A 25,428-nucleotide genomic window follows, 5' to 3' on the forward strand; every position below is an offset into this window, starting at 1 on the left:
GTGATATATTGAACAGGAGAAGCAATTGCAAATGATAATAGCCACCAAGGGGTTGATATCCAAAATATATAAGGAACTCATACAATTCAGCACCCAAAAAACCCCACAAATAATCCGATTAATAAATGGTAAGAGAACCTGAAAAGACGTTTCCCAAAGAATACATACAGATGGACAACAAACACATGAAAAGATGCTCAGTGTCACTAACCATCAGGGAAATACAAATTAAAACCACAATGAGATATTACCTTACACCTGTCACAATGGCTATTACCAAAAAAACAAGACATGGTAAGTGCTGGCCAGAATGTAGAGAAAAGCAAACCTTTGTGAACTATTGGTAGGAATGTAAATTGGTACCACTGTGGAAAACCAAGTGGCAATTCCTTAAAAAATTAAAAATAGAAATATCATACAATCTAGTAATTCTACTTCAGGGGATTTACCCAAAGAAAATGAAAACGCTAATTTGAAAAGATATATGCACCCCTATATTTACTGCAGCATTATTTACAATAGACAAGATATGGAAACAACCTAATTGTCCTCTGACAGATGAACTGATAAAGAAGATGTAATATATGTACACAATGCAATATTACTCAGCATAAGAAAGAATGAAATCTAAGGGCACCTGGGTGGCTCAATCGGTTGAGCGTCCAACTTCGGCTTAGGTCATGGTCTCACAGTTTGTGAATCTGAGCCTCACATTGGGCTCATTGCTGTCAATGTGAAGCCCACTTCAGATCCTCTATCCCCCTCTCTCTGCCCCTCCCCCACTTGTGCATGCGCTCTCTCTCTCTCAAAAATAAATAAACATGAAAAAAATATTTTAAAAGAATGAAATCTAGGGGAAGGAGGACGAAAGAATGAAATCTTGCCATTCATGACAACGTGGATGGACCTAGTTGGTATTATGCTAAATGAAAGTAAGTCAGATAAAGACAAAAATGCCATATGATTTTATTTATATCTGGAATCTAAAAAACAAAACAAATGAGCAAACGAAAAAACAGAAGCAGACTCATAAATACAGAAAACAAATTGGTGGTTATAAGAGGGGAAGGGGATGAGCAAAATAGGTGAAGGGGATTAAAAGGTACAAATGTCCAATTATAAAATAAATAAATCACAACAGTGATTAAATACAAAATAGGAAATACAGTGAATAATTTTTTATGTTGACAGATGGTTACTATACTCATTGTGGTAAGCATTTGGTAATGTTTATAATTACCTAATTACCATGTTATACACCTGAAACTAATATTGCATGTCAATTATACCGCAATTAAAAATAAAAATTGAGGGGCATCTAGGTGGCTCAGTTGGTTAAACATCTGGCTCATGGTTTTGGCTCAGGTAATGATCTCACTGTCCGTGAGTTTGAGCCCTGTATCGGGCTCTGTGCTGACATTGCGGAGCCTGCTTTGGATTCTCTGTCCCTCTCTCTGTGCTCCTCCCCCACTAGCTCTCTATCTCTCTCTCAAAATAAATAAAAAATTAACTTACAAAAAAAAAACATTTAAAAGAAATAAAAATTGGAAAAAAAAATCATCAACTCTAAAAAAAAAAGAAAGAAAACTCCTAATGGGGCTCCTGGATGGCTCAGTCAGTTAAGTGTCCAACTTCCACTCAGGTCATGATCTCAGGGTTAGTGAGTTCAAGCCCCACATTGGGCTCTGTGCTGACAGCTCAGAGCCTGAAGCCTGCTTCAGATTCTGTGTCTCCCTCTCTCTCTGCCCGTCCCGCTCACACTCTGTCTCTCTCTTTCTCAAAAATAAATAAACATTAAAAAAAATTTTTTTTACTAAAAATTTGTATGTTACAATGGATCCCAACTAGCCAAAACAATCTTGAAACAGAGTGAAGTTATAAGACACACACTTTCTGATTTCAAAACTTACTACAAAGCTATACTAATCAAAATGGTATGGTACTGACATAAGGACAAACATATAATAATGGAATAAAACACAGAGTCCAGAAATAAACTCATATAAATGGTCAAACTATTTTTGGTAAGGATGCCAAGACCCTTCAGTGGGGTAAGGGTGGTCTTTTCAACAAATGATACTAGGAAAACTGGATATCCACATGCAAAAGAATGAAGATGGATCCTTACCTTCTACCATACACAAAAATTAACTCGAAATGAATCAAAGAGCTAAAACTGTAAAAATCTTAGAAGAAAACACAGGGGAAGATCTTTGTGACCTTAGATTTGTCAATAATTACTTAAATATGACACCAACAACACAGGCATCAAGAGAAAAAACAGAAAAATTGGGCTTTACCAAAGTAGTGCACCATAAAGAGAGTAAAGGGGTGCCTGGGTGGCTCAGTTGGCTGAGTGTCCGACCCTTAATTTTGGCTCAGGTCATGATCTCATGGTTCATGGGACTGAGCCCTGCATTGGGCTCTACGCACTGAGAGTGTGGACCCTGCCTGGGATTCTCTGTCTCCCTCTCTCTCTGCCCCGCCCTCTGTTCCCACTCTCTCTCTCTCAAAATAAACACTTTTTTAAAAAAAGAGAGAGGGACACCTGGGTGGCTCAGTTGGTTGAGCATCTGATTTTGGCCAGGTCATGATCTCAGGGCTCATGAGTTTGGGTGCTGCATCAGGCTTGCTGCTGTTAGCATAGAGCCCACTTCAGATCCTCTGTCACCCTCTCTCTCTGCCCCTCACTTACTCTCTCTCTCTCTGAAAACTAAAAAAACACTTTAAAAAAGAGTAAAAAGGGGCACCTGGGTGGCTCAGTCGGTTGAGCGTCTGACTTTAGCTCAGGTCATGATCTCACAGCTCCTGAGTTCGAGCCCCATGTCAGGCTCTATGCTGACAGCTCAAAGCCTGGAGCCTTCAGATTCTGTGTCTCCCTCTCTCTCTGCCCCTAACCCACTCACATTCTGCCTCTGTCTCTCTCAAAAATAAACATTAAAAAAATTTTTTTTTGAATAAAAATAAAAAAGAGTAAGACAACACACAGAATCGAAGAAAGCATCTGTAAATCATATAGTTGGTATGTGATTAATGCCATAATATATCAAGAACTCTTACAACTTTTGTGTCAACTATACTTCGATTAAAAAAAAAAAACAACAAACAACTCTCAGAGGGCACCTGGTTAGCTCAGTTGAGACAGCATAAGACTTGATCTTGGGGTCTTGACTTCAAGCCCCACATTGTGTGGACAATCTATTAAAAAAGATTCTCATTACTCGAAACAAAAAGCAAGCACCCAATTCAAAGATGAGAAAAGAATCTGAATAGACTTCTCTTCAAAGAAGATACACAAATAGCCAATAAGTAAATGAAATGATGATCAACATCATGAATGAAATGCCAAATCAAAGCTCCAATGAGACACTACTTCATACCCATTTGGATGACAATTATAAAAAAAAAAAAAAAATAGAAGGTATCAAGTGTTGGTACAGATATAGAGCAATCAGGGGCACCTGGGTGGCTAAGTCAGTTAGCATCTGACTTCAGCTCAGGTAACGATCTCATGGTTCGTGGGTTTGAGTCCCGTGTTGGGCTCTGCACTGACAGAGCTGAGCCTGCTTGGGATTCTCTCTCCCTCTCTCTCTCTGCCCCTCCCCAACTTGCTCTTTCTCTCTCTCTCAAAATAAATAGACTTAAAAAAAAAAAAAGAGAGAGATACAGAGAAATCAGAACCATTGTGCACGGCTGGTGGGAATGTAAAATGGGCCAGCTAGTGTGAAAAACAGTTTCCTCAAAAAGTTGAAATAGAATTACCATATGATCCAGCAATTCCAATTAAAAGCATTTGACAGACCCAAATGTCTATCAAAAATAAATGGGTAAACAAAATGTGGTATATACATATGGTGGAATATTATTCAGGCATAAAAAGAAATGATATTCTGATACATGCTAGAATGTAGATGGACCTTGAAAGCATCATGCTAAGTGAAATAAGCCAGATACAACTGGGCAATTATTTTATGATTCCACTTTATGAGATTCCTAGAACTGGCTAATTCATTGAGATACAAGATAGAATAGAGGTTACTGGGGCTTAGGAGGAGGTAGAATGGGCAGTTATTGTTTAATTGGCATAGTTTCCGTTTAGGAGAAGATAGTTCTGGAAATAGATAGTGGTGATGGTTATGCAACATTGTGAATGTACTTAATGCCACTGAACTGTACACTTAAAGTGGTAAATTTTATGCTGTTTATTTTACCACAATACAAAAAAATTATGACTCAAAACATCAAAGAAATTACAGAAAAGAGACAAAAGTTTCCTTTGAATTCTAAACTACACATGCTACCCCTCTCCCAACTCATCACTAATTGATAACTGCAGTTGAAGTAACAGGATTACAAATGCCAAGTGAATTTGAATCTGAAGAGCTGGACAGAAACTTAAACTGACCTCCCACTCAATCAGATGACAGATTCAAGACAATGTCTAAATAATGGAGCTCCTTACATAATTTGAAAAGTGACTTAGGCTGATCCAAAATCTATCATTTATCTTTACTTACTGGTCTTAGTTCTGTCAATGAAGCCACATGGAATAAATCTAATTCTTCTTCAATAAAACAAGCACTGATCAGGGCACTTTGGTGGCTCATTTGGTTAAGTGTCCCACTTTCGGTTTCAGCTCAGGTCAAGATCTCATGCTTTCATGAATTCGGGCCCCATCCCCTACTTGGGATTCTCTCTGCCCCCCCTCTCTCTGCCCCTCCCCCACTTGCACTGTCTTTCTCAAAATAAATAAAAAACTAAAAAAAAAAAAAAAGCCCTGATCATTTTTTTTTTTTTAACGTTTATTTATTTTTGAGACAGAGAGAGACAGAGCATGAACAGGGGAGGAGCAGAGAGAGAGGGAGACACAGAATCTGAAACAGGCTCCAGGCTCTGAGCAGTCAGCACAGAGCCCGACGCGGGGCTTGAACTCACGGACCGCGAGATCGTGACCTGAGCCGAAGTCGGACGCTTAACCCACCAAGCCACCCAGGCGCCCCACCCTGATCATTTTTAAAGACTTTTATGTCCAACAGTATTTTCCACTAAGCTAGATATCCCCAGTCCCTTCAAGCATTCTATATGGTTTCTATAGCTTTATCCATTCTGAAAACTTCCCCTGAAATGTTTACCGGTTTAAAATTATTCACCCCCCCAAACATAAAATTAAATTAAATTAAAATAAAATAATTCACCCAAACGGTATATAAGCCAAATGTGACCTCTTCCTGGTTATTTTGATTACTGCAGCCTAATACTGTTAAGTTTTTGACATCTCCAACACACAATTTTATATATTAAATATAAAACTTTTAGTTTGGGCTTCATATCTTCCCAGTCTGTGGGGAAAACACTCTTATTATATAAGTAATAAATACCCATAGTAGGGAAATTAGAAAAAAAAATAAGGGGAAAAATATTTTAAAATAAAATTAATTTTATCAAAAATAATTTTTAGACAGTATGGTTTACTTGACTTACGGTTTTGTGATGTCTTTTAAATTTTTTTGCTTTTAGAGAGAGCACAAGTGGAAGAGAGGGGCAAAGGGGGAAGGGGAGGGGAGAGACAGAGAAAGAGAGAGAGACAGAGAGAGAGAGAGACAGAGAGAGAGAGAGAATGAATCTTAACCAGCCTCCATGTTCAGTGCAGAGCCCACTGCAGGGCTTAATCCCTTGATCCTGGGATCACAACCTGAACTGAGATCAAGAGTTGGATGCTTAACCAACTGAGCCACCCAGGCATGTCATGATGTATCTTTCAATCAACAATTCTCACTCAACAATTTATCATGGATACTTCAACTTGACAAAGTTCTATCTTCATCCCATTCTTAATAAAAAGCAGATACTTCATTTGTATCTGCCAAGTCATGACTCATTTTTAAACAGCTTTATTGAAATATAATTCACATACCATACCACACAATTTACCCATTTAAAACGTACAATTCAATGGTTTTTAGCATATTCACACATATATACAAACATCACTACAGTCGATTTTAGGACATTTCCATTACCTCAAAAAGAAACCCTGTACCCCTTAGCTATCATTCCTCATACCCCCATCTTTCACTCCAGTCCCAAGCAATCACTAATCTATTTCCAATCTCTACAGGTTTCTCTATTTTGGACATTCATATGAACACACTCATATATACGTGGCCTTTGTATCTAGCTTACTTCACTTACTATATGTTTTCAAATTTCGTCTATGAGGTAGCATGTATCAGTATTATTCTTTATATAGCTGAAAAATATTCTATTGTATGTGTGTACCACATGTGTTTATCCATTCATCCATTGATGGACATTTGTTTTTTTTCCTACCTTTTGGCTATTACGAAGAATGCTGCCATGAACATTCTTAAAGAAGTTTCTGTGTGCAAATGTGCTTTCATTTCTCATGGATATATATACACTTAGGAATGAAATTGCATATTTAATCATTTGAAGAAGTGATAGTTTTCCAAAGAGGTTGAATCATTTTTAGATTTCTACTATCAGTGTATGAGGGTTCCAATTTATCCACATCCTCAACAATTGTTATTATCTGATTTTGTGATTCTAACCATCCTAGTGGGTATGAAATTGTGTATCACTGTGATTTTGATTTTGATTTCTCTGATAATTAACAATGTCAGGCATATGTTCATGTGCTTATTAGCCATTTGTATATCTGCTTTGAAGGAATGTGCATTCACATTCTTTGCCCATTTATTAATTGCATTATTTGCCTTTTTATTATTGAGTTGTAAGTTCCTTATATATTCTAGATCCATGTGACATATGGACATATGATTTGAAATGTTTTCTCCTGGGGTGACTGGGTGGCTCAGTTGGTTAAGCATCTGACTTCAGCTCAGGTCATGATCTCTCAGTTCATGAGTTCAAGCCCCGCATCAGCCTCTGTGCTGACAGCTCAGAGCTCAGAGCATGGAGCTTACTTTGGATTCTGTGTCTCCTGCTCTCTCTGCCCCCACCCCTGCTTACGCGCGCTCTCTCTCTCTCAAAAATAAATATGCATTAAAAAAAAATGTTTTCTCCTATTCTGTGGGCTTTCCACTTTCTTGATTATGTCCTTTCAAGTACACAATTTGGTAACTTTGATGAAGCCCAGTTTATCTATTTTTTCTTTTGTTGCCCATATTTTGTGTCATATCTAAGAATCTTGATGTTTAAGAACCTTTTCTATAATTTTTACAACAAACTCATTGATTTGTAATTTTTGAAATTAATCTTTTTTTCTATTTAATACTTTTCTCAAAAACTTTTTAATGTTCATTTATTTTCGAGAGAGAGACAGAGTATGAGCAGGAGAGGGGCAGAGACAGAGGGAGACACAGAAGCCAAAGCAGACTCCAGGCTCTAAGCTGTCAGCACAGAGCCTGATGTGGGGCTCCAACTCACGAACTGCGAGATCATGACCTGAGCCGAAGTTGGACACTTAACCGACTGAGCCACCCAGGTGCCTCCATACCTTTTTTTTTTTTTTTAATGTTTATGTATTTATCTTGAGAAAGAGAAAAAGAGCTTGCAAGCAGGGGAGGGCAGACAGAAAGAGAGAGAAAGAATCCCAAGCAGGCTCTGCATTTTAAGTGCAGAACCTGATGTAGGGCTCGATCCCAGGAATTATGAGATCATGACCTGAGCCAAAATCAAGAGTCAGACACTTAACCGACTGAGCCACCCAGATGCACTTCTATTTTATACTTGTATACTTTTTTTCCATTTCTGTTTTCAATTTTATATATATATGTGTGTGTGTGTGTATATATATACATGTATATATGTGTATATATATGACATATATATATATAATTTTATTTATCTTTGTGTGTTAACACTTAAATTTCTAGTTTATATCCTAGTCTGTGTATTGGCATATAAACATCTGAGGCTTTTAAAGATTGTTCCTGATTCTATAGCAGTAATTTTAATCTTTTTTTTTTTTTTTTTAACATTTATTCATTTTTGAAAGAGAGAGAGAACGAGCGGGGGAGGAGCAGAGAGAGAGACATAGAATCTGAAGCAGGCTTCAGGCTCTGAGCTGTCAGCACAGAGCCCAATGCCGGGCTCGAACTCACAAACTGCAAGATCATGACCTGAGCCAAAGATGGATGCCCAACCACCTGAGCCACCCAGGCACCCCTAATCTGTTTTTAAGTTTATTTATTTTTGAAAGAGAGAGAGCACGACTGGGGGTGGGGGGGCGGGTGGGTGGGCAGAGAGACAGAGAGATCGACAGAGAGAGAGGGCTGTCAGCAGAGAGCTGGATGCAGGGCTTGAACTCACAAACCGTAAGATCATGACCTGAACTGAAATTAAGAGTCAGATGCTTAATTGACTGAGTCACCCAGGTGCCCCTAATTGTAATCTTAATTCCCTACATACTGTCCAACTTTTTTTTTGCCTGTTTTTCCATTTGAAGACTGAAAATATTTTGCACTTATTGTCTGCATCACTTACAAATTGAGCGATTCAATTATGAAAATTATTATCTTAAACTGTGATACTTCCATTGAAAATATTAATATTTTATTCAAAATATGGTGATAAGTTTAAATTTTATCTCATAAGACAGCTGAGGACAGGAAAAATATATAGTAGCATTTAGAGCCTAGTGGAAAATAAAATACCTTAGTAAATATATACAATCACTGAGCTCTATTACTCACTTTTTAAATGAAGCATTAAAAATTACTAGAAGCAGTGAGAAGGCAGTGGCCCTTGCAAATATATATTATTTCAACTCTTTTGTCCTTTAGTCTCACCTGAAAAGTGCATATACCAGGGTAGCAATCAAAGCGAAACTGACCACAACTGCCACAAGTACTTGGTCACTTACTCCTTCTATGACTGAATCATCATCCAGTTTCAAACTTTGAACCTCACTGTGATATTTGGCCATTCCAAGTCTAAAATATAAAGAAACAAGACGAAAGTTACAAATGACACAGTAAAAATGAAATATACTAATCAAAACAACATAAATATAACTGACTTCTAAGGATTTTAAATTTTCAGAGTGCCCACTTAAGGAAGGTTGTTGCATTAAGTACAACTCCAGTGAGGATTCTCCCTTTGAGTTCTGTAAAATTTGCCAGACACATTATTTTAAGGAAAAGAAAATTCTACTTCCTTTAAAGTAAACAATTACTCTAATTTGTCATCCATTTACAGTTTTTAAAAACAAATTAAAAAATACCGTTTCTTCTTCAAGCTCAGTTCCTTTAATCTTAAAGGAAAAAAAGACATTCCTCATGTTCAACAGCTCTTCTCATTCTTGAATACCAAATCAATTCTCCAAGTAAATCAGATCCCTCCTCTCCCTTATAGCACTAAATGTGTCCTGGAATGCACCATGTATAGATAAGGAAAGCAATATATTCTCTTCTTATGTAAATATTCCTATATTATCTAGCTTAGTGCTCTGTACACAGTAGGGCCTAATAAATACACGTTTAAATAAAAGTGACTTACCTTACTTACAGTGTTAGTAATTTGAAAAGTAAAAGACATTTAGGCTATAGCACATTTATATCTACTAAGATTAGTTGAATTAATGAAAATTCTGGTGCTTGAAAACAATTAGCCTCACCTGGAACTAAACTCAGCTTATGGTTCAGAATTCTTTGAACTGCCTGGAATATGGAATCACTCTGAGGCTGCATTTCCTTATGAAGAGAAGAGGGAGGATATGAAACTCTGCTTCCCATACACTAAGCTAGAGAAAAATGGTAATATTCAATTTCTATAGGTATGAAGGGAAATAATCCAACCACATCAGAGTCCAAGTATCATAGGTAATTCTTATTTTTTATATGGCAAAAGAGAAAAATTTAGTCTCATAAGACACCACAAGGAAAATAAAGGAAGTAAATATTCAATTAAATATATATGACTATTCATAATTAAAATAAAATCCTGCAGGGGCACCTGGGTGGCTCAGTTGGTTAAGCATCTGACTTTGGCTCAGGTCATGATCTCGCAGCTCCTGAGTTCAAGCCCCGTGTCGGGCTTTGTGCTGACAGCTAGGTGCCTGGAGACTGTTTCAGATTCTGTGTCTCCCTCTCTCTCTGTCCCTTCCCCCTCATGCTCTGTCTGTCTCTCGCTCTCAAAAATATATACACTTAAAAAAAAAAAGGAAACTTAAAAAAATAAAATAAAATTCTGTATATATGTACCTTATTGCACTGATAAGTTTTATTCATTAATCTAGTGAGTCTCTGTTAAGAGGAAACTGTGAAAGTCTAACACCTTTAAGAGAATCTGAACTAGCAGCTAAAAACGAAATTACCTTACGGAAGCAAACAAACAGATCAAGGTCAGTTTCCATCGGCTTTACACATAATAACAGCCTAATATATCAGGAACTTTCTAATGATAGGTTTCAAATAACCATTATGAAGGCCACACACCAGGAAACTTGGAAAAGCAGCTGTAACTTCATTATTTTCATTCAAAAGAACAGTTAAATGAACTGCCAAATGAAAGTGAAACAACAGCCTCAAGTAGTGTAGGGGTGGGTCATGTAGTATTTAGATATTTATTTTTTCAGGTTTCCTCTTCTTATATTTTATTTTTTAAAAGATTTTAAGTAATCTCTACACCCAACGTGGGGCTCAACTCTACAAGCCCAAGATAAAAAGTCACAGGCTCCGGCGACTGAACCAGCCAGGTGTCTGGCTCTTTTTAGAGATGCTATGTACAGCTGTATCAAAAGTCCTAAGAACAGTCAGAACTATTTCTATCTGCAGAAAGATAACCAAAATGCTATCCCCTTGTGTCAAGATTTCCCACCTCTAACTACTGAAAAGTGAAAAGATTTTTCCCTATGCTATACATTTAGGCAATTCACTACTGAATAGGAGAATTTGTCACCCCAAAATATGACTTTTGGTTTAAGAATTACTTTAGACTGGTTATTAAAAACAAACAAACAACAAAGGAAAGGCTCTGAAAACTAAGTAGAAGCTATCCTTTTTTTAAGAGCCATTTATGAGTAAAATCTCCATTTGTAAGGGCGTCTCTCTCTGTACCGGAAGAGGAGGACTAAATCTCTAGAAACTTTTATGAATGGGGCAGGGACTTAAATCTGCATAACATTACCCTTGTTTGCTGTGCTTTTCCTGGAAATCTCTCATAACTATGCTCCCTCCCTCCCCCAACATCTTTCTTTGGTCTTTAGCTGAAGGTGGTATATAATGTGATGGTTTGGGACATTTTGGAGTTACTCAGTTTTCCTGGGTACCTCCCATGTACGCAGAAGGTTTATAAGTTATTAAACTTCTGGGGTTTTTTCCTGTTAATTTGTCTTTTATTACAGGGGAGTCTCTGCCAAGAACCTAGTAGAGAGATAGTTATTTTTTTCTCCCCCACACTCCTTGTATTTTTTTTTAAATGGGTTACACTTGTTTTTGTGTTCTTTCAAGTGCAATCAATGGTAATGTGACTAAATTCCACCGTACAAATTATCTATTCTTTTAATCCTACTGTATATTTAACCTCTATGCAACTAAGATATTGCTTATGATATTGCTTCAGGCACACTTCCAAGAGCTCAGAGAGCCAGGATACTCTTAACTCTTGCATGGCCATATGAAGTTATTTGCATAATTTTACAGCAAAAGTTCCCAATGTTATTAAAATGAAGACACAATACCACAAATTCTAGTATCCCCAAAGGTGTTTGGGCTTAGAGAGGAGAGGTAGGGGGGAGAGTGCTGATAAATTTCTGAGAGGAACAGAGAGGTCAGCTGCATTTTCTGGTTACATGGAAATCCCAGCTAAACCTAGAGCTTTCATATGGAAAACTACTAATCACTGACCTAATTGTTGCGGGCTGCCAATAGCTCAACTTCCACCAGTAATTTTTCTTATGATCAGAGTTAAAAAACAAAACAAAACAAAACAAAACAAAACTGCAGGAACTAATAGCTCAAAAATGGGGTATTATAACATCACTCTGTTTGGAAAGAGGCTGATCTAAGATTACAGAGGATAAACACCAAAAAGAAAATTTTCTACTTGAGGAGATGACATAATATCTCAATCTCGAAAAGTCAATCTTATCTGAACTTCAGTTCAACTTTTGCTTTTCACAGTCAGGTCTTGTCTAGATCAGAACAGTGCTCCTGGTTTTGTTCAATGGCATTGGCTCTCAACTCAAGCCTAAGCACTGCTACTTGGACATTAACAGTCCTAGATTTTAGTTCCAATTCTACTACCACAAACTGTGCCCTACATAAACTCTAATGACCTCTCATTTTCAGCAAAATGTAAAAACTGCGCTTGAGGATTCTTAAGTTCCTTCCCGAATTACATCTCTCTGATTCAGGGTTTTTTGAATTAAAACAAAACAAAACAAAACAAAACAAAACAAACAAAAAACCTCAGAAAGATAAATACAAGTTAAAAGTGGTTACACGTGGGAAATAGACCTGAGAGCCAGCCTTTCACCTTTCCCAGGACACAGTTCTATAGTATTCCTTTAACCATAAAAATAAAAGCCAGAGTGCCTAACTTCCTCCCTTGAGTGATGAAAATTAGGCTTCAGTGCTCAAAGACAAAATGTCTGTGTCCGGTCCCATTCTTACCTATCACCCTAGTCACTCTATTTCCTGATGGTCGCCTTCCTTCTAAAGGTATCTATCAAGGGCACTCTAAGACACTCACAGAGACATCTTATTCCTTAGAGCAGTGCACAGGGAATATTACATGTGTTAGGGGCCACTAAATGCTGCTTACTTGAAACCCAGAAATAAAGTTTATAAACTTATAGAACATGATTTCTAATGTATTTCAAAGGATCCTATCAAATATGAAGATAAGAGTTACCAGTACTTCATTTTTGTTTGAGATTCACAGAAACAACACACCATAGATCTTGGAGACAGTGTGGTATAATTGATAGAAGCCTGAAGAGGAATGGGTTTCTAGCTTGGGTTTTGCTATTGATTAGCTAAGTCTTATTAAGAAGTAGCTTCATATATTAGAGAAGCATAAGCTTTGGAGTCAGGCAACTGTGTACTCATGTGAAGTCTGCATCTCAACTCCCTCATATGTAAAATATGTAAAAATAATTTTAACCATATCAAATGCCCACTTTTTTTAAAAGTAATTTCCACACCCAACGTAGGGCTCAAATTTACAACCTTGAGATCAAGAGTTGCATGCTCTACCTAGTGTGCCAGCCAGGTGCCCCTCAAATGCCCACTTTTTGATGAAAAAAAAGCTCCTTGTTTTATGGAGTTTATAATGAGATAATGAAGGTAAAGCATTTAGCATATTGCTTGTTACACCATACAGACTTTCAGTAAACAGTTATAATACTTTGATTATTATTATGTTTTAAAATTTTTTTAAAGTAATCTCTACACCTAACGTGGGGCTCCAACTTACAACCCCAAGATCAAGACTTGCATTCTCTACAGTTTGAGCCAGCCAGGCAGCCCTTGGTTACTATTATTAACAACTGTCAAGAAGAACCACTTTAAAACTTAGCCATGCATTCCCTATAGCTGCACTATGGTGCATCTCAAACTCTCTTTAATCAAAGCTCTAAGTATGTATTCCCTGAGAAGACTTGGGAACATGGCCACATAGGACACCCCCATGTTTATCTGAATCTGATAAACAGCTATAGATGACAACTAGTCTCCAACTAACCAAAGTAAGGAGACAGCTAAGGCAAATTATACTCACCTCTCAGCTTGGCCTTTTACAAAATTTTCAGAAAAAAATAAGTAAATAAAAATAAGGGAAATACAGGAAATTCCATAACTTCCAAAGGAGAAATCCTTTGTCTTTTTACCCAAGCTCATGTAGAAACATGATAGTCACATGACTTCCACAGTTACATCCAATAAGCTTTTAATATAATTTCCTTCATCGCGAATAATCAGAGCCACAAATGAAATCTCAAGAACACTGCAGTATCATGCATAAATGCATTATGGGTGAGCAGTCAAGACTGAAAAAGGAGGCTTAGGTCATCTGTGTCAAAGCCTTAAAAACCTGAGCAGCTGGAGTAAAGGTGTTCACTACACCACAGTCCCTCCAGAAAAAGCTAGAATATAGTTCTCCACATCAAAACACAAGTTGTGGGTGAGTCAGGCTTAAGTCAATGTAACATATACTTACTGACTTTACATGTCTAAGAAGGGTAATGGTCATTAAAGTGCTAGGGATTCGACAGAAACAACCTAGTATGGAATGTAGGAACTCTGGTTAGACAGAGATCCAGAGGCAACAACAGAGGAAACAAAGGCAGTCAAGATACATATTTATCATCTCTAAAGATTTCTCTGCACTTGGCATAGGGAAGAACATTTTTTAAAATGACCATTGAGAAGACTTCAGGTAAGATTTTTTTACATTTGCAAAATGATAAATCATCACGTGTCAACTGTTAACTGGTACTTTGTAATGCGTCCTTAAAAACTCACTGCAATTCTTAATGCTCACGGACAAAACCTACTCCTAATGGGAAAAAGGGGGGCTCCAGGAACTGACAAACCAGAGTAAAGATGTGCTCTAGGAAGTTAAGTTTGCTGCACTCCAAATAAAAGTTTGGCATTATCTTATTAAGTTAAGCATATTCTATGACTCAACAATTCTCCTAGGACTCCAAGGCATGTATCCTAAGGAAACCCTTACACATTTGCACTAGTACCCAGGTGTAAGAATGCTTACAGCACTGTTTTTAGTAGCCTCAAACTGGAACAAAAAAATGTCCATTAACAGAATGTGTACACTGTTATAATCATGCAACGGAATACTAGACAGCAATGTAAATTACCTATCGATATAAACAAATTTACTATTAATTCAAAGCCACAAAATACACTGATCCCACTCGTTAGAACTCAAAAACACGCAAAGTAAAACTATACTGTTCAGGCATGCATATAGCAAAGCTCTACGGAAAAGCAAGAAAGTGAGTATCCTAAAAGTCAGTCTAGGGAGGGAATTGTTCTCAGGAAGGAACATTATGTGTGGGTAGAACTTCTGAAATATGGGCAGTGTTCTTTTGTTTTTATCTGGGTGTTTATTAAATATTTTTCTTTAACAATGTACATTGTATGCACTTTTCTGCATGTTATGTCGCATAAAAATATACGGTACCCCAGCAGAAATCCACAACTCTAAAAAGGTGAGAGAACTTGAGGACAATCAAGGAAGCCATTAATTAAGACGGCCAACTCCTAGCTCTGCGCTAGGAGAAACAGGCCCTAAGAACTATCGGGGTCCTCACGGACTAACTGGCGCACACCCTCTCCCTAAAGTAGCCTAAGTTTTCAGGGAGTCGAGGCTCACCGCGACCCAAGAAGGAACGGCTGGCTCTCTTCACCCGGCCAAGCACCTAGAACCACCAGACACCCGCCACGTCGGCCCTTCCGCGGTCTCCGGAATTCCGGGCGGGAGCCGGGCGACTCTGGGGTTTAGCCCCGGGCTTCCCGAAGGAAGGCGGAACCCCTGAGTCCGAGGCAGCAACTCCCCCCGCCCCGAAGCCCGAGGCGACCCCTAGGGCAGTCCCGCCCTCTTCCGAGCCCAGCCCGCCGCTCCCGCGGGCCCGGACGCGGGTGGGCGTGGCCGGCCGCGGCCAGGCGGGCCGCGGAGGGGGAGGGGGCGCGTACCTCTCCACCGCAGAGGATACCTCGCCAATTCCCGGTGACTGAGACTAGAGATTATTTCCGGGCACGGCCCCCGCCACCCTCCCAGGCAATCACTAGCTGTCTCTTTTTCAATTTGGAGTGCGGACACAGGCGCACGCGCACTGCCGAGCTTCCGTAAGGGTGCGAGCGGACAGGCGAGGAGGACCCGCCGCCGCCGCTGCCGCCAAGGCCGGGCGCGTGCGCGCCGCGACACGCAGCGGGCCGGCGTCGGGGCGCGCGCGGCGGCGGCGGCCGCGGGGAGGCGGGCCGGGCCGGAGCGCGATTGTGCGCAGTGGCTCGTCGGCCGCGGCTCTGGCCTGGGCCGGCGCTCTCCGGAGGAGGGGTGTGGGGGCTGGGGGCGGGGACGCGGGGCTGCGGGCGTGGCCGGGGGCGCGCGCGGCGGGCGCGCGGTCCCGAGTGAAAAGAGAAGGAGGGGCAGCGGGGGTGACGGTGCGGGAGCCGCTGGCAGCGCCGGGAAGGTAGTCCGCGGCCCGGGCGGGAGGAGAAGGTGGGCCAGAGGCCAGGTCAACTGCCCAGACCCTCCGACGCAGCCCCAGACCGAGCGGCAGCGGTTTCTGGAGTGGTGGGGAGGCGCTGCCAAGCCCCAGCTGGGGAAGATGTTCAACGTGGAGTCGGTGGAGCGGGTGGAGCTGTGCGAGAGCCTTCTCACTTGGGTATGTGATGACTGGCGGGTCGGGGGAAGACCCCCTCCCCCAGGCCTCCTTTCCGGGATCCCCCACGCTTGTCGCGGGGGGCGAGCGCCGAGGGCGGCGGTGCCGTCACATCCGGGGCCTGGGGCGGGCGGAGCCGGGGGACGCCGGTGTGGGCCGCGTCTACCCCGCGGCCGGGTGGGGCGGGGGGCTGCGCGTATCGTCTGGGCGCTGGGGGCTCGGCCCCGGGTCCGAGGGGGAAATTTGCCAGGCTTGGGGTTTCAGGTGTTGGCTGCGCTCCGAGAGGAAACCGGCCCTATGGAGGCTAATGATGGGGTGCAGGCGGCACTGTGATTAGGATTGTTGTTGTTTGCAGCTGATGAGGCGCTGGTGCTTCCCTCTCGCGCTGCCAGGGACACCGAAGTGTTGGCTGTCCCTGCGCCCCGCGCAGCCGGTAGAGGCACTCGGGACCCTTGGTTACGACGCTCCTCGCCTTTGTTGTAGCGTTCACGGAGGACGGAGGTTTGCCCCTTGAGGGATGAGCCAGGCCCACTGGAAGAGAAAAGTACTTTGAAGGGAAGATAGGAAAAATATGAAAAGGCACCCCGAGACCGTATTTTAAGTGAGAGATGCGCTTCAGCGATTAGAAAGTAAGCGGTGTGGAGGTACTTGTTAAAGGTATAAATATAAAAACAAATCTGGAAGATATGTGGGGATCAGTAATGGAACTCGACATTTTGGGGGCAACGTTGTGGGATTCTGATCTTAAATTATTAAACTCTTACTAAAATGGTCACGTTTTAAAGTCATTACATGTTCAATTCTGATGCTAACAATTGTGCCTTTAGCAGCTTCTTCGAGAGCTGGACTTAAAACCCATGCTGTGTGTGTCACAAACTCTGGTGTCAGTTTTTGGTGTGTGTGTGTGTGTGCGTGCGTGTGTAGAGGTCTGCAGACCCACGGGATAAACCTTTTGCTTTTTCCCAGAGTGTTACTCATTGCTAAAAATGTTAAACGTCATTTCTAGAATAGGATGTTGATTGAGGTGACTACAGCATTTGGGTTCATGTTAAAGGTAAGACGCAGATGGCAGAGATTCTGTTCAGCGGTGCCTTGAGTTACAAGTTTAAATCCTTGAAGTATAGATGTCACTCTCCTGTGTGGGAGCACTTCCGTAGAGGGTTTAGAGAAGCATTGCCTTAGGCAGGTTGTAACAAAGGTGGTGAAAATACTCTTAAGGTTTCCATAATGTGTTTTGTGTCAGGATTCAGATTACGTCTTCTGATATAATACATACAATGGTCGGGCTTGATATATTCTGTAATTTTTTTTTTGATGTTAGGCTATTGGGATTTCAAGGGTTTTGTTTTTGTTTTTTGCAATAATACAGTTAACATACAACTTACAAATGCAATGGGTTCCAACTTCAAACGAGGAGATGGATTTCACTGCTGTATTTTAGAGGAGAGAAAAACTGATAAACTGCATAATGTGGCCAAGGCAGGGGAGAGATAAAGGAAAGAATGACCATTCTTTGGTACTGTGGAAGAACTAGATTTGGCAGAGGTTGTAAACAGAAGATTGAGAATCTTAAGGTGTGCTTTTTGAGTCTATATAAGTGCCTCCCTCAATGCTAGAAAAAGAGGCAAGAGGGCAAAGATGAGGAAGCTAACTGAATCTGAAGTAGGGCTACATTGCTTAAAGTCTAGAAAGACAAGTCTTGGAAGTAGAGGTGTATTTGAAGAGCGTCCACAAAAAGATGGTAATCGGTGCAATTATTTGAGTGAGAAATGCTAATAAAAATAGAGAGGAAGAATCATAAAGGGAAGTTTGAAGGGATACTAACAGAAGCACACAAGAGCATCTATTTAGAATCTGGTAAATATAAAAAAAAAAACACAGGTTATCAGATACTAGAGAGGTCAGGGAATATGGTATTGTAGAAAAGGATTAAAAAAATTTTTTTCAATGTTTATTCTTGAGAGGGAGACACACACACAGTGCTAGCCAGGGAGAGCAAGAGAGAGAGGAAGACACAGAATCCGAAGCTGATTCCAGGCTCTGAACTGTCAACACAGAGCGGGAAGTGGGACTCAAACCCGCTAACCGTGAGATTATGACCTGAGCCGAAATCGGACACTTAACCAACTCCCTTAAAAGGATTTTTGAAATGTCACTGGAAAGCTCATCAAGGAAAATTTCTGGAGAAAATAAGATTGGAGATTGTTGGGGTACCTAGGTGGCTCAGTCAGTCAAGCATCCGACTTTGGCTCAGGTCATGATCTTCTGGTCTTTGAGTTCAAGCCCCAGATCAGGCTCTGTGCTGTCAACAGAGAGCCTGGAGCCTGCATCCTGATTCTGTGTCTCCTCCTCTCTCTGCCCCTCCCCTGCTGGCACTCTGTGTGTGTCTCTCTCTCTCAAAAATAAACATTAAAAAAAAATTTTTTTTTAATTAGAGATTGTCAATAACAAAACTGGAGAGCATAGTCTACACAAAGATTTACAATTCTGAGATTTTGAAACATTTTAAAACCTTGTGCATTGAAATGTTTTCAAAATAAAGTTGAGCTTAAATGCTGGATTTGTTTTCTTTAACTTGTCGTTATAGAAAGCAGAATAAATGTGCAGAAAATGTTTGAGGTAGCTGAAAGTGTACATTTAGTCTAGTAGTTCCCCTCATATCTGGAGGCCAGCTTATGCTGAAAACAATTCCAAAACCAAGTGTAAGAGAAAAAAATGCATGCAGTACACTCCAAAGACAAGACTCCCATTGGAGCACCTAGCAGGCTCAATCAGTAGACCCATGTGACTCTCAATCTCAGGGTCTTGAGTTCAAGCCCCATGTTTCGCATAGAGCCTACTTAGAAAAGAATAAACTCCCATTTAGACTGATTTGCTGTATTTTACGTAAACTTCTAGCCGCCTTGGTCATGTGGGTTCTGTGCACACAGAAGGTTAGAAGGTAACTGTAATATTAGGCAAGATACAAGACAGCTGCTAGTGACCTAGAAGATCCAAGAACTGAAAGTTCAGTCTGGGTGATTCACCCTTTGAACTGACAGCCTTATAGAATTCAAGAGCCTCCATGCTCAGTTATTGAAGATCATAATTATGATCTTGAATATCAAAAGTTTATTTTCACTACATAGCATTTAGTACTAGATAGGTGGTATATAGTATACTTCAAAAATTCTTCCACTAGGAATAGTTAAAATAATAAAACCTCAGGTGTCTAAAGGGATGTATGTTAGTCGCCTGTGCAGAATTCATTTCTGTGGACATGGAATTGCTTTAAATGCTGGATAAATTGTTATTGTATCAAGGAGCCTACTAGCTCAAGAACCAAATGTTCCAAATTTTTGTTGAAAGTGGAATACTTAGGAAAAGATAAGGTACCATCCTACCAATGGAAAATACTTTAAACTTAAATTCCCTATCAGAGTTTATGCAGCAAGCAAGTTCAGCAGGATGTGCTTGAAAATTTCCACTCTACCTCCTCTCCCCACCCTCTGAGTCAAAATGTATTCTTACCTGTTAGAGAAATCTGCCCTGCCTATTACACCTGTCAAGCCTAATTTCTTGAACTTCACATGAAAAGATTGTGCTTTCCTGGGTTTTAGAAACTGAAAAACCAGAAATAATCTGGAACGCTACCAGTTAATGGCAAGAAGCTGACTGGGAAAAGAATCGTCACATAGGCTCACATTTCTTCTGGGAAACCCAGCAATATTAACATATCCTTGTAATTTTCATATTACTTAGCCAGTGAAATGCGTACTAGTGTATAGACTTGAGGAAGGTATAATTATTGTGATGGTATCTCCCACATTCCATTCTCTCTGCTCTAACTCTCTTCTACCAACAATTTTTGTGCTCTGATGGAGGAATAGGAAATCCATGTACAAAAGTTAAAGCACACATTTTTTAAAAGCTTTAATTTTCTTTCTTTTTTAAAACTGAGGGTCAACATAAAATGGTAGGCAAGAGTATAGGTTCTGACATTAGACTACCTGGATTCAAATCCTATCTTTGTCTCATATTAACTGTTGGTGACTTTGGATAAGTTACTTTATCTCTGTGTTTGATCAGAATCATTGGAGGCTCATTAAAACACTGATGGCTAGGGGCGCCTGGGTGGCTCAGTCGGTTAAACGTCCGACTTCGGCTCAGGTCACGATCTCGAGGTCCGTGAGTTCGAGCCTGAGTCGGGCTCTGGGCTGATGGCTCAGAGCCTGGAGCCTGCTTCGGATTCTGTGTCTCCTTCTCTCTCTGCCCCTCCCCCATTCATGCTCTGTCTCTCTCTGTCTCAAAAATAAATAAAACGTTAAAAAAAAAATTTTTTTTTTTAAATAAAAAAAAATAAAAACACTGATGGCTAGGCCCCTTGTCCAGAGTTTGTAATTCAGTAGGTCTGGGCTGGGACCTGAGATTCTGCATTTCTAACCAGCGTCCAGGAGATGCTATTGTTAGTGACCTGCGGAACCACACTTTGAGAACCACTGCTCTAGAGCAGGGATTTTTAACTTTAACATTACTTACATTTGGGGGCTGGATAATTCTTTGTTGTGGACAGTACCCTGTTTATTTGAAAGTAGCATCCCTGGCCTCTACCTACAAGATGCCAATGGCACCCACTAATTTGTTAAAAACAAGAATGTCTCATAGGGAGCAAAATCACCTGTGGTTGAGCACTGCTGTTCTAGAGATACTAATTCCAGGTGATTTCATGTTTTACTTTTCTCATGCTTTTGTTGAGGAGGGTGAGGTGGAGGTTGGATAGTGTTAATACAGCTTTTTGGAACTGAGAGAGAGATTATGACCTTTCCCATAGAATTTCACATCTTAATGCTTTTAGGTGTAATTATCTTTAAATTTTACTGTACTGGTATCCCAAAATATGCTGTAGATGTTAACTCAGAGGTTATGAGAACTGGTAGAGGAGAGATTATTTTTTAAATTAAAGTACAATTCACATACCATAAAATTCATTTTTTTAAAATGTACAATTCAGTGGTTTGTAGTATGATGACCAGGTTGTGTAGCTATCACCACTATCTGATTCCAAGAACATTTTCATCATCCCGAAGGAAACTCCATAAAAACAGATTTTCTTTGGGACTTGCTCTACCTTATCTCAGAGCAGAGATGAACATCATCTACCCTCATGATCAATTATTTACCTCAAGACCCAGTACAGAAAAAGCCACATTTAAAAAATCAGGATGAAGATAGTTTTTTCTAAATCCCAAGACAGAAACAGAATTTTAAAACTAAATTATTTAAGAAGAATTATTAAAGAATTGAAGAATTGCCTGCTTTATTGAGTTTTTTCTTCTGATTGGCCACAGGCAGTTTTTTAATCTGCTTTGGATCAGAAGGATTCAAATGCCCAGTGCCCCACCACATAAGAATTATTTGGTAAGCTTGTTAAAAGTAGATTCCTAGCCTTCTGCAACTTCCCAGATTATTCTGATGTATACCAGGTTTGGGAATCACTGCTTGTAAGTTTAAAATACCTAATGTGCATTCATTTTCTCATATATTCTTTTAGCAGCACATCTCCCCCTAATGTATTTTTCCCAATTGCTAGATTGAAAAACTCATAATAAGAGAAGTAAAGTAGCACACCCAGGTTCACACAGCAAATTAGGGGCAGAGCTGGGGATAGAATTAGTTTATTACATTCAAAACATACTGAGGGCTTGTTCTGTATCAGACATTGTACTAAGATTAGTGAGAGAGATGAATGAGATGTGGTTCTCACTGCTGCTTTTTCATTCTAAACAAACCTACAGGAAAGATTGATGTATCAACTGTAAAATGAAAGGTGCTTATCTCTTTAAACTACATTGTTGTTACCATATTACCATTGAAAAGGCAACTAGAGATAGTATGGGGTAAACTTTAATCTCAGTTCCTGCAGAGGTATTTATTTGTTCCATTTATTCATCTACTAATTATTTATTGAACCCCTACCATCTACTAATTATTTATTGAACTCCTGGTAGGGGGTTATGTCCGGGAATGACTTTGGGACTTGAGGTTAGTGTCCGGGAATGACTTTTCATTGCTTCTCCCAAATGGATACCTAGATAAAATACACTTGCCATATGCTTTAAGGTAATTCCCTTAGTTTTTGTCACCATAACCACCACTGCCCACAAGACTCTCCTATATAGAGAATATGGAAAAGCTACTGACTGCACTTGTCAGCCTTTTTATTTTTTAAAGGTTTGATAGATGATACAGTACAAAGAAGTAGACACTCATCTTCTGTTAGCAAGAGACTAAATTACTAGAGTATTTGTTAAGGGCAGTTTGTCAATATTTATCAAAAACCTTAAAATGTACATACACTTTGACTAGTAATTTCACTTCTGAGAATGTAACCCAGTAAATAAAAATGTGTGAGAAGAACTGTTATTCCCAGTATTTCCATTGTCACTACTTAGTTTGATCTCATCGGTGTTAATAATGTAAACTTACTAAAATAAGTCTCTGTGCCTGCCTCTTTCCCTCTAATCCTTCCTTCATACTGCAGCCAGTGTGGTTTTTATGCAGTGCAAATCTCATTTCCTGCTTGGGGTCCTTTGCTTACTCCCCATTGTTCTTAGGATAAAGTCCTAACATGGCTTACGAGGTTTTGTACAATAATGCTTCCTTCTTTAGCCTCATCTTTCACCATTATACTCTTTTCCTTGTTCCATCTCTTCCTCCTATTCTTGCCCCCCATCCCATGGTAAGCAAATGTTTTTCATTCCTAGACTGCATCCCACTCTCACTTCTAATCTTTGTGTTGCTCTTTGTTTTTGCTAACCTATAAACTGCAAGAGCATGGCCTACCTCTGTCTTTTCTCAGTGATTTTTTTTTTTTTTTAAGTCTTGGTTGCACTATTGGGTATAATTGTTGGCTTGGCTGTATTATCTTACTCGTGGAAATACTTTCTACTATTTCTCAGCCTTGACGTGTTGACTAGTACAAAGTTAGTTTTGGGGGGTTTTTTTGCAAAGTTCTAATTCAGAATACATTTTTTTGAGAGAGAGAGCACGTCTGCGCACATGCACACAAGTGTGGGGGAGAGGGAGAGGGAGGGATAGAGAGAATCCCAAGCAGGCTCCACGCCCAGCAAGGGAATGAGATCTCACAACTGTGAGATCATGACCTGAGCTGAAATCAAGAGTCACTTAGTCAACTTAGCCACCCAGGTGCCCCTAATTCAGAATACATTTAAATTCAAAAGTAATTGAGGGGGACAAAACATAAGAGACTTAAATATGGAGAACAAACAGAGGGTTACTGTAGGGGTTGTGGGAGGGGTGATGGGCTAAATGGGTAAGGCACATTAAGGAATCTACTCCTGAAATCATTGTTGCACTATATGCTAACTTGGATGTAACTTTAAAAAAATAAATAAATAAAAATTAATTGAATATTTAACCTACTGCAGTGAATGTAACTTCTACATCTGTATAAAGATATTTTGGTTTTAAGTAAAAGCAGTCTCAACTTGGCAAGGCTTAAACAAATTTATCTCATGCTTTGAGACTTCAACAGTTTTTAATTCAGTGGCTCAGTTTTGGCCTCAGGGACCTAGTTCTTTGTATCCTTCTGTCATACACTGCATTGGCCTCATCGTAAAATGGATTCCATTAAGAGCCAAGATGACTGCTTGTGACCATTGAGTCAACATATGTGTTCACATCAAGAGGAGATTGGCTTTGGGGTTCCTGACTGGCTCAGTCAGTAAAGCATGTGACTCTTGATCTTGGGGTTATAAGTTTGAGCCCCATGTTAGGTGTAGAGATTACTTAATTTAATTTAATAGATTAAAAAAATAGATAATTAGATTAAAAAACCACTAAATTCAGTTTAATTTAAAAAGAGGAGATTGGCTTTTCTTTCCCAAAAGTTCAAGTAAGCTCTTTGGTTCAAATTGTCTTTGCCCTGTCAATTTCAGAGTCTGTCACTGGTAGAGGAGATGAAGATATCAGGACTTGCTTAGATTGATTATCTGTGATGAGAATGAATGCTGGGAAGTCACCAAGTGCCCAGCACAATTTCTTTCCTACCCAAGGGAAAAAATTACAGTAAGAACCTGCAGGAAATTTCCCACAAGGGAAAATGTTTCCAACTCTTCCACTTTTTAAAATTTACTCCTACTCCCGAGGTGAGATAATCACAAAAATAAGCTAAGAAATCTTCTGTGTAGTTAATCATGGAATCCACCGAACTCAACTCCCCCACCCCTCCCTTTTTTTTTTTTTTTTTCCCCAGATCCAGACATTTAACGTGGATGCACCATGCCAGACCGTAGAAGATTTAACGAATGGGGTTGTGATGGCCCAGGTTCTTCAAAAAATGTAAGAATAAATTGCTTTGTCTTTTTGTATGTTCTTATATGTGAATATTTATTAGATTGAAAATATGGACAAAAAAATAAAGGGTTCATATGAAATGTGTGTTGGATGTAGAATAAGAACTGTCGGTGAAAATTTTGATGGCGTGTACTCGTTTAGGTACAGATTGACTGGCTGAAAGTTCAATTAGGGCTTTAATTGTTATAACACTGCAGTAGTTTTAGCAGAATTATTTGCTCTTGTGTTTTTCGGCATAAGCTTGGCAGAAATTTTCATGTTAGTGATGAGATTTTCTCATTGTATCAGAATCTAGAGACTTAATCCCTCTAAAGGATTTTGCTCAAATGTTATCAGTGAGGCCTTCTCTGACCGCTCATATAAAATAAGTGACAACCATTCCCTTTTAACCTTTTGTGTTCTTTGAAGTATGTAACACCATCTTATATACCATGCATTCATTTGTTTTATGTTGCGTCCTTCACATCCGTGTACACACAGACACACACATACACACACACACACACACAGTGTAAGCTCCACACAGAGGCAGGGAATTTGTTTTGTTCACAGTTGTATCCTAGCACAGTGTTTGGTTTTTGGTTGAATCATATGAAAATGCCCTATGTAGGTCACAAATATAAGTTTTTCAAGATTCAGTTTGCATCATGGGTACTCATGTCTACTGAATGACTGAATGAAGGACATACTTGTTTGGGATATACAAAACATACCTGATTCTTTCCTTCTAAGTACTTGAAAAC

The 25,428-nt window shown here is 39.7% G+C and overlaps 2 protein-coding genes across 13 annotated transcripts in view; one reads left to right on the forward strand and one right to left on the reverse strand.

The window, feature by feature from the left end:
- Positions 1-15,948, reverse strand: part of RNF170 (ring finger protein 170) — a 43,747-nt gene extending 27,799 nt beyond the window's left edge. Inside the window, exons 1-3 of one of the 8 annotated variants that reach the window (XM_078445510.2) lie at positions 15,642-15,948; positions 9,602-9,677; positions 8,775-8,918 (exon numbers count right to left, since the gene is read on the reverse strand). In XM_078445510.2, the coding sequence (XP_078301636.1) occupies positions 8,775-8,911 (137 nt within the window). In that variant the 5' untranslated portion in view covers positions 8,912-8,918; positions 9,602-9,677; positions 15,642-15,948. Of the gene's footprint in view, positions 1-8,774; positions 8,919-9,601; positions 9,728-15,321; positions 15,601-15,641 lie in introns of those variants that run through there. The other 7 variants (XM_078445512.2, XM_078445511.2, XM_078445513.2 and 4 more) reach the window with 7 other exon arrangements.
- Positions 15,949-16,019: 71 nt separating this feature from the next.
- Positions 16,020-25,428, forward strand: part of HOOK3 (hook microtubule tethering protein 3) — a 114,091-nt gene continuing 104,682 nt past the window's right edge. For 2 of the 5 annotated variants that reach the window (XM_078445506.2, XM_078445503.2), the window contains exons 1-2: positions 16,021-16,333; positions 24,585-24,670. In XM_078445506.2, the coding sequence (XP_078301632.1) occupies positions 16,277-16,333; positions 24,585-24,670 (143 nt within the window). In that variant the 5' untranslated portion in view covers positions 16,021-16,276. Of the gene's footprint in view, positions 16,334-16,501; positions 16,960-24,584; positions 24,671-25,428 lie in introns of those variants that run through there. The other 3 variants (XM_078445501.2, XM_078445505.2, XM_078445507.2) reach the window with 3 other exon arrangements.

The sequence above is a fragment of the Panthera onca genome, chromosome B1, assembly GCF_046562875.1.
Source record: "Panthera onca isolate mPanOnc1 chromosome B1, mPanOnc1 haplotype 2, whole genome shotgun sequence".
Taxonomy (NCBI): Eukaryota; Metazoa; Chordata; class Mammalia; order Carnivora; family Felidae; genus Panthera; species Panthera onca.